The sequence below is a fragment of the Neolamprologus brichardi genome, chromosome 19 (assembly GCF_056152115.1).
Source record: "Neolamprologus brichardi isolate AB-2024 chromosome 19, ASM5615211v1, whole genome shotgun sequence".
Classification (NCBI taxonomy): Eukaryota; Metazoa; Chordata; class Actinopteri; order Cichliformes; family Cichlidae; genus Neolamprologus; species Neolamprologus brichardi.
In genome coordinates, this window is record NC_142122.1 from 9,897,384 (window position 1) to 9,906,210 (window position 8,827).

Consider the following 8,827-nt stretch of genomic DNA (forward strand, 5'->3'; position numbering starts at 1 on the left):
TGAGCGTTTGCGCCAACCGCAGCAGCAGCAGATTGAATGAAGTGTTTGCAGGCAGCTGGGCACACGGAGGACACCGTGCTACTTCGTCCGGGATGCTAGACTACAGCCAGCATCATTATTTTTCAGCTCTTAACGGGGCGGATTTTTAGGCTCTGTGCATTTTCCCAGCAGCCACATTTTTAAGAAGGTGCAGGCCCTTAAGAAACCGTCCCCTAATCGCCTTGATGGTATCTGGACTGCAGCGCTCAAGCGACTGGCAGCTCCACAGCAAGGCTGATTAAGAACTTGGGGAAGTGAAATGGTCAAGATGGCAGCTGTGCGTGGAGTGATGAAACTGATGTGGTGGCATTAGATGCAGCGTGCGTGTACATTTAAGATTTTTCCCTTTGTCATGCAGGATCGCCGTGCGGGACGCGGACGCTTGTGAAGGAACGCCGTTTTGGATTCCTCCGAGACTCCGCGGACTCTTCCCGTCTTTTCACTCCACAGTTCGCGAAATTGCAATGCATGTTGGCCAGGGTGTGGGCTTAGCACGACAAAAGGCGATGTTCTGGTGATTGTGGTGAGCTCCAGCTGCTCCGTGTGCTGCGGACGGACGCCGTGCAGGAGGACTGATAGACTGACACGTGCTGGGACCGAGCTGCAGGAAGGGACACTTGCATATCTTGCATAGTAAATAGACTGTCCACGAAGCCTGCACGCAACATTGATGGAATGCGACCCGAGTGATTTTATAACCCTTTGTGCAACCCCCGACAAATTACGATCAACATGGCTGAGGCGTCGCGCAACGGCAACGAGCCGCCTCTAAACGTTGAGATAGATCCAGATTTCGAGCCCCAGAAGCGGCCACGGTCCTGCACTTGGCCCCTGCCCCGTCCTGAATCTGGTGCGGGCAAGCCCGGGGCAAATGACACTGACGTAATCCCCGAAGAGGAGGATGATGAGGGTGGGAGCACGGGGAGCGGCGCTGCTCAGAAAGCCAGCAGCGGCGCTATTAAAACCCGAGAGCCGAGCAGCAACAGCTCCATCTCCCAACCGGTGGCGGTCCAGCGGGGCCCCTCCAAAGAGGAGACCGCCGACGGCTCGCCGTCCTCGGCGCAAACCCCCGCAGCAGCTCTGGGCGGTTCTGCCACCCAGCAGCTGAGGAAGTCCTCCGCCCGCAGGAATGCCTGGGGCAACTACTCCTATGCAGACCTCATTACCCAAGCCATCGAGAGCTCCCCTGAGAAAAGGTTGACCTTGTCCCAAATCTATGAGTGGATGGTGAGATCCGTGCCATATTTCAAGGACAAAGGCGATAGCAACAGCTCTGCTGGCTGGAAGGTGAGCGGTGATGTGTTGGGGCTGTCATCATAACAAAGACCAGTCTTTTTTTTTTAATTTCTTTTTTTTTTTTTTTTTTTTTTTTTTAACTTGGCCTGTAAAGACATGCAATGAACAAAGCTCATTTTAATTCCGAGATGGAGGCAGTGGGTGCAATCACAAACCTGTAGTCTAATCAGTTACTGGCTTGTATGCCTTTATTTATCAAACATCCCCTCCTATCAGCAGGGGATCTGAAAATGTGTGGCAGTCTAACGGCACATGGTGTAACTATATGTAAACCAGTGTAGTTGTAGTAATGCGTATCACATTACACGCTTCATTATGCCTCTAAAATTAAGGATGCAGACGAACCTCTGAGAACAAAGCGGCTTGCTTGAAAGTTGAAACCCAAAAGACATGCAATGCAAAGTTGATTTCACTTTCAGACATGCTGCTCAGACTGCAGCACAGACTTCACCAAAGCTTCAGCCAGGCCTTGCTTGTGTTTGATTTTCAGGATTAGTTTGGCCTGGACCAAACCAATTCATCTGTCATGGAATGTAGTCTGATGAAAGCTTTGAGCTTTGCAGGATTTTGTGTGTGTGTGTGTAATCCTGCACAACTGGATATGCAATGCAAGCTGATTCCAGTGAGCAGCTTCTTTGAATGAATCACACTGGTTAAATTGTGCTGGTTAAAACTGCTGCATTTACAGAAGGGGAAATAAAAACATCACCCTGAACATGTGAAACTGATTAATCTGCACAGAATCGGATAGTTACTTTATGCTCAAAACTGCTAGATGTCAGTTTTCATTCATGTTTAAGCTGCCTGATGCGTATTTGAGCTTGGCAGATGTTGACTGGAAAAAGAAAGGGTTAATAACAGGGTTTTACATGTGCTGACATCAACATTTCCTAGGAGATGCTTTGGAGCTGTGTGACATTCAGCATTCAGGTTGAGCCTGGCAAAAGTGTCCCCAGCAGGTTCAGGGTTGAACAGATGGGTTTTAAATTAGACCCATCACACATCTCCTTCAGCACACTGAAGGTACACCACCTTCTGTTTTGAGCTTTGTCTCCAGTGCTGCAAGTCGAACTAAATATTCAGCCCCTGTATGGACGCCCATCAAACCCTCTGCGGTTCAGCCCCACTGTTGTCTTTTCATGATGCCTGGGCACAAGAATCAATCAGCTGACTATAAATTATGTAGGTCAATGTGTAGCAGTATGAGAGAAGCTCAGTGTTTGTCTTTGGATCTGGCTCTGGCTAAACTGGCATTGCTCCAGTCCCTGCTCAGAACGAGGCTTTGCTCAAAGGGTGCTGCAGCACTACTGTGACTGCGTGTGGGGGAGGGGAAGGCAGGAGTTTGCTCTTTGTGATTTCTCTTGTAAATGCAGTACAGCTTGTACTGTACGTGCCCGTGAAGCTTATTGGATACCTTCATATATCCAATAACATTTCATCTTAAGGAGGCAGACGGGTAGGTTACGCTGCTGTATGTTTGCTATTGGTTTTATTCATATGGATGTGGTTACCTTAAATCTTTAACAAGGTGCTTCAGTCTTTTACTAGTTGTGTACAGGAAGTGAATTCAATAAAAGAAGCATGTTTAAAATTCAGTACTTCTGCAGTTAACCACCTTTGAGCCTTCAGATTTTGTTGTATCAGTGCCTTGGGCATTTTGAAGTTGTAAATATGCCTGCTCCAATAATTGAATGCAACAACAGTATATCTTAAAGCCTAATAAATTATCACAGACTTGAATGAAAAACCTCCTGTGTCAACACCGGACTGTATCCGATGCTTATTTGTTGCAACTCCACTGTATTGGATTGCATTAGATTGAACGGGACAGGTGGTGTTATTGTGTTCTCTGCTTGTAGCTCATGGGATAAGCAACATGTTGGAATATTTGACTTGCCCCATCGACAAGTGTGGTATTGGATATCATGGTAGTGATAAATTTACATGTAAACATTTTGATTAGTTAGAATATGTAGCTGAAAAGAGATACACAAATCCCACTGGCTAGATCGATATCAGAAAGCAATTCTAAATTGTTCAAATTTAGCTTTAATGGACGGAAACTCTTTTTTTGTACCCCGCTGTGGTCTCTTCACCCAATGAGTTCTTGTCAGTGAGATAGCTTTTATGCAAACTGATTCAGTAGTAGCAGAGATTCCGACTTTGTCTAGATAGATATAGACAGGAAATGAGTGGATTAGTGCATTTCTAACCAGAAATAAAAGGTCTAATGGCTGCTCATCTGTTGTGTAAACACAAAGACCAGATGCAATTGCATAAGATTTCAGCAAAAAACAGTGAAACACTTATCAGGTATGAGTTTACTGCAGTATGTTTGGAATCACTGTTATGCTGAAAAATGAAGCTGTTGCCAAAAGGATGTTTTCCAGATGTTGAATCAAATGGTATGACAGAGCCTCTTCTGTACAACAAAAAATAAAAGAATTTGTATTCATCACTCCATAAAAACTGTTTCCACTGATCATCAGCCCAGTTCTCGTGTAAGTTAGCATGCCTCAGCCTTTTCTTACTGCTTCTCTTAGGAATGGCTTCTTGTTGGTGGGTCTTCACTGTCTCAAAGCATTAAGAGGAAAAACCTGCTTGTTTGAGAACCCTCAGTCATTAAAGCCCAGATCAAGTGCCTTAATGAGACCAATTTCTGGTCTCCTCTTGCTGTAGTTTGTTTTGTGTTGAGCTTGTTTAGCGGTTAAGTTTAATCATCTTAGAGATGGGTTTAAATGGGACCTTGATTTAAATCGGGTTAATTTAAGCTTTAGAGAATTGAGCTGAAGCCTCTCCCTGTGAAGCTGGCCTCTGGGTTACGGAGATCACTACGGAGTTTCTCCCTCTGTTACTGAAGTGTGACAGGCTGGGCGTGCACGCTCCAGCTGTTTAATTTTGTATGTGGTAAGGAACATCTCCAGGGAAATCCTGTAGACCTTTCCGAGCAGCTAGAAATGGGTCACAGTGCAAAGAAATGTCTATGAAGACACTGCAGCATTGGTAATTAGTCCTTTTGTATTAACCCTTTAAAGCCTGAACCATGAAATAAAAGCCTGAACTCTTTTTTTTGTTTTGTTTTGTTTTTTAAATGATTGTTTAGTGAATCTTGAAATAACGATAAATATTAATTTGCATACAAATTTAAATTTGTATCATATTAGCTACATCAGGCTTTTGTTTTCCTTTCTATATTTTTTGCAGAATATTTAAACTGATATAGAAGTATCATCTTTGATACACTTGGCCTTAAAGGGGTAAATTACAGTTAACCCTGTGCAATATCCTTGAGTCACTAATTTCTTTAATTTGCTAGGAAAATGGAAAATGCAGAACATATGGCAAAAAAGCATATGAAGTTCATAAATTTCCACTGAGCTTGAAAGTCAATATTTGGGATGACCACCTTTTTGTTCTTTAACACAACCTGAGCTTAGGCAAGCTTGCTGGGAATTTCAGTAGTCTTTGGGAATGGGTCTCCAGGCTTCTTGAAGGAGACTGAAGTTCTTTGGATGTTTGCTGCCTTTTTGTTCAGTTATCTGTCAAGATGATCCCACACAGCCTCAGTAATGTCGAGGTCTGGGCACTGGGATTGTCCCAAAAACACTACTGCTAATCACACCTTCCAGATTGTATTGCACGGTGATGTCAAACTGTACTTGTTTGCATTCATGATTCCATCAATTTGGCAAGATTTCAAAAACTCTAGCTAAAACGCAGCCCAGAAAATGACAGAGCCCCCACCATGTTTTCTAGATGGCTATAGACAGTCACTCTTGTACCACTCGACTGTACATATTGACAGCAACTTGAACCATAACTTTCAAGCTCCATAATACCTTTTGCCACTGACTTTTAGTCTTTTGTAATTGTCTGAAAAGTCAGCAGCATCTCTATTTGTCTCTATTTAGAACACAAAATTCAGATAATTTCAGTCCTGTGGTTTTATTATTGTTTTTTTATTTTGTCATCAATTTGTCCAGTTTTCTCAAATTTTAGGAACACTGCACACCATGCTGAAAACGTAGTACTGTAGATGAACAACAAAACCTTAAGAAGTTTTGTAGGGGACACAGAATACAGCACTGTCTGCTTACAACAGAGTTTTATATTCTGTTGTAGTGATTTATATTATCTGGCTCATTGCTCCTTTGTTGGGCCGTTATAGAGCTTGGCAATTACTGTAATACATGTTGTAATCTTTTGTAGTTTTAAGCTTGAGTTAAGTTTGAGAACAACACTAACAGATGCAGCAGGAACACACATTCTGACTTGGTCCACTTTGTAGGTCACATCTCATTAAAGCTTTTGAAGCTCCTAAAAGTATTTAATACTTAATCGTATCATGTACACAACATTTGTTTTATGAATTATTGTTCATACTGGGAAAGTTATATTAATACTTACGTTTTCTTAATCCTTTGTCTTTGTTGCAGAATTCCATCCGACACAATCTTTCCCTCCATAGCCGTTTTGTGAAAGTCCAGAATGAAGGAACTGGGAAAAGCTCCTGGTGGATGGTCAACCCGGAAGGTGGGAAAGGAGGTAAAGCTCCCAGACGTAGGGCTGTGTCGATGGACAACAGCAAGTACATCAAAGGAGCCCGAGGACGTGCCACAAAGAAAAAAGCCTCATTGCAGGCTGCTCAAGATGGGAGCTCTGAGAGCTCCTCGAGCCTATCCAAATGGACAGGAAGTCCCACCTCCCGCAGCAGCGACGAGCTCGATGCCTGGACAGACTTCCGCTCTCGGACCAATTCCAACGCCAGCACGCTCAGCGGTCGTCTGTCCCCAATCCTGGCTAACCTGGAGCTGGATGAGGTACCTGATGACGACTCACCCCTGTCGCCAATGCTGTACTCCAGCCCCAGCAGCATGTCTCCGTCCACTGGACCAACAGGACTGTCTGATCTGGCAGGCACTATGAACCTCAATGACGGGCTCTCTGACAACCTGATGGATGATCTTTTAGACAATATCAGCCTCACAGCATCCCAGCAGCCTCCTCCTGGAGAGGAAGATGGGGCCAACAGTCAGGGGAGTTCAGTATTTACCTTCAGCTGCTCAGGAAGCAGTTTAGGTAGTCCCTCCAGCAGCTATGGGACGAACCCACTCTTCAGCCCTCCGTCCATCACGAGCTTGCGACAGTCACCCATGCAGACCATCCAAGAGAACAAGCAGACCACTTTCTCCTGCATGTCTCACTACAGTGAGCACCAGGCCCTAGATCTGCTTGGGATGGACTCCCACAGCCCCAGCAATGTCATGATGACCCAGTCCGACCCTCTGATGTCGCAGGCCAGCACCGCCATCGTTCTGCAGAACTCCCGCCGAAATGCCATGCTGCTCCGCAAAGACCACATTCTGGTTAACCACACCAGTGCAGGCCAGGCCCAAAGCTCTTCAGTGCCTGGTTGGCAAGCGGGCTTGTCAACCTCTGACAGTGACGACGGCCACCCTGAAACCAAGCAGCTACACCTGAAGTCTCCTAGTAAGAACGTCTCTATGCAGCTCAGTTCCAGTTTAACCAGTCAGGACCGTTTCTCCGCTGATCTGGACCTTGAGGTGTTCAGCAGCAATCTGGACTGCGACATGGACTCAATCATCCGCAATGAACTGATGGACGCAGATTGCCTGGACCTCAGCTTTGACTCTCGCCTCACCTCCACACAGAACGGCAACAAGAATTCAGGAAGCTTCTCCAGCTCGAAACAGAGCCCTCAGAGCTGGGTGCCGAGCTGAGGAGCTGTCCGAAGTAAGGAAGGTGTAAATTTGGGTTAATTGTCCTGCGTTGTGCAACTAGAGGGAAGGAAGGTATGTAAGCGTTTCAGTAGACTTTCTTCCTATTTTTCATTTGCGGCATTAACTTCAGTACTGTATTGTAGGTGTCTGAGACAAAACAACGGTGTCTTCACAGTGAAGAGAAAAATAATTGTTTTAAAAGATCAATGCCTGGCCAGTATGAACAAACGGTACTGAGTGGAATGAAACTACAGTACCTTCAGTTAAAACTACATGGATCAACTCGTATTAGTCTCAGGGATTCACTCATATCACAAAGTAATACATAAAACTGAAAATGAAGTGTTTTCATCCTGCTTTCTCTCCTCTTTCACACCCTTTCATACCCAAAACATTTTTTGCCAAACCAGCTGTCAGCTTGACTGATGGCCTGTTTACAAAAAACTGCAGAGAATGTTACATTACTACGTTCCAGTGGAGGATACTTGACAAGCTGCTTTTTTTTTTTTCTTTGTTTTTTTTTTTTAAAGATTTCTTTGAGACGTAGCCTAAATGGACAAACAGTTTTTTAAAAGCTTTCCCTCCCATTGATGCACCAATTCACACCAAATATCAGTATGTAATGTTATCAAGATGTGAACTGCTCTACATGATGTGTTTTTTGTATGCAGTGTTTTTTCAATTTTTATTTTTTGTAGCAAATTTTACCCTGTGATTTTTAAGTGACATTACTGTGAATTCTGTTCCCTCTGAAGAGGTCCATTACTGAAGTATTGATGATGTTTCTGCTGCAGATCCCTTTTTAGGTCCCTCCTCTTCCACTCACTGCAATATTGGAAGTACTGCTCTGTATACAGACCTTAGGACTGAGTTAAGGACACGATTTAGTTCTAGTTACCACTTTTTAGTTGTCAAACACTTGGGACTACTTGGGTTGAAATAACCACATTCAGTGACTCGCAGCGCTCGACAACTACATCAGTTTTGGCGTTGATTTGATGGAGTTCTTGGTGCTCTAAATCTAAAGATAGCAGGGAGTGGCTGCCGATGAAGGAGCCGTCAGTAGCCTCTCCTTTGTTATCAGCACTATAGCAGGTGCTGGGTGACATGTTTTCAACACTGGGAGGGTGTGTAGTATCTTGGAGTTTTTTTTTTTTTTCCTTTGTAATGAAAGAAATGACCACAGTATCTTAAATATTGCCAAAGTTTATCTGCATTTAAATAAGTGGAAAGAGGCTACACAGTGCATAGCTAATCAGAAGTGTGTGGGCAAAGGGCAAAACAAAATCTACATCAGCACAATTTTGTAGGAACAGCAGGATGCGTTTTAAAATTGTTTACATTTTTAATTTTTTTTTAATTATCAGGAGTGTTTTAGTAAATTTGTCTCATGTTGCATCATTGTAAAAACACATTTGGTTTATTTATTGCGATACTTGTTGCCATTGTTCCTCGATGCACATTTGGTTAGGGTTGTGTAAAATCATGTTTTCATTGCTCTATTCACTGGGTGATCACTTGCACAACAAATGAAAGGGTCCTTTTGAGAAATGTTTAACAGTGAGTTAACCAGATTAAATAATTCTCATTGGTTTAACCTTTTAACACATTTCTGCACAGCTGTGCTTCCACTTTTTTTTTTTTTTTTTTTTTTTTTTTTTTTTTAAAAGTTGACTGATTTTTACAGTCTGTGTTAAGGTTTAAATTTCACTGCCAGTCTCCACATTTCATACCTTCCTATTGCTCCTACA

At 43.5% G+C, this 8,827-nt stretch overlaps 1 protein-coding gene across 2 annotated transcripts; it reads left to right on the top strand.

Moving 5' to 3' along the window:
- foxo3a (forkhead box O3A) lies at positions 1–8,703 on the top strand. 2 transcript variants are annotated; one of them, XM_035911064.2, is made up of 3 exons: positions 1–187; positions 398–1,326; positions 5,772–8,703. In XM_035911064.2, exons 2-3 carry the CDS (start codon positions 772–774, stop codon positions 7,074–7,076), a joined length of 1,860 nt encoding a protein of 619 aa, XP_035766957.1. In that variant the 5' UTR covers positions 1–187; positions 398–771; the 3' UTR covers positions 7,077–8,703. The 2 variants fall into 2 exon arrangements, with proteins under 2 accessions (XP_035766957.1, XP_006798749.1); XM_006798686.2 differs by having other exon boundaries at positions 1–1,326.
- The last annotated feature ends 124 nt before the right edge of the window (positions 8,704–8,827 follow it).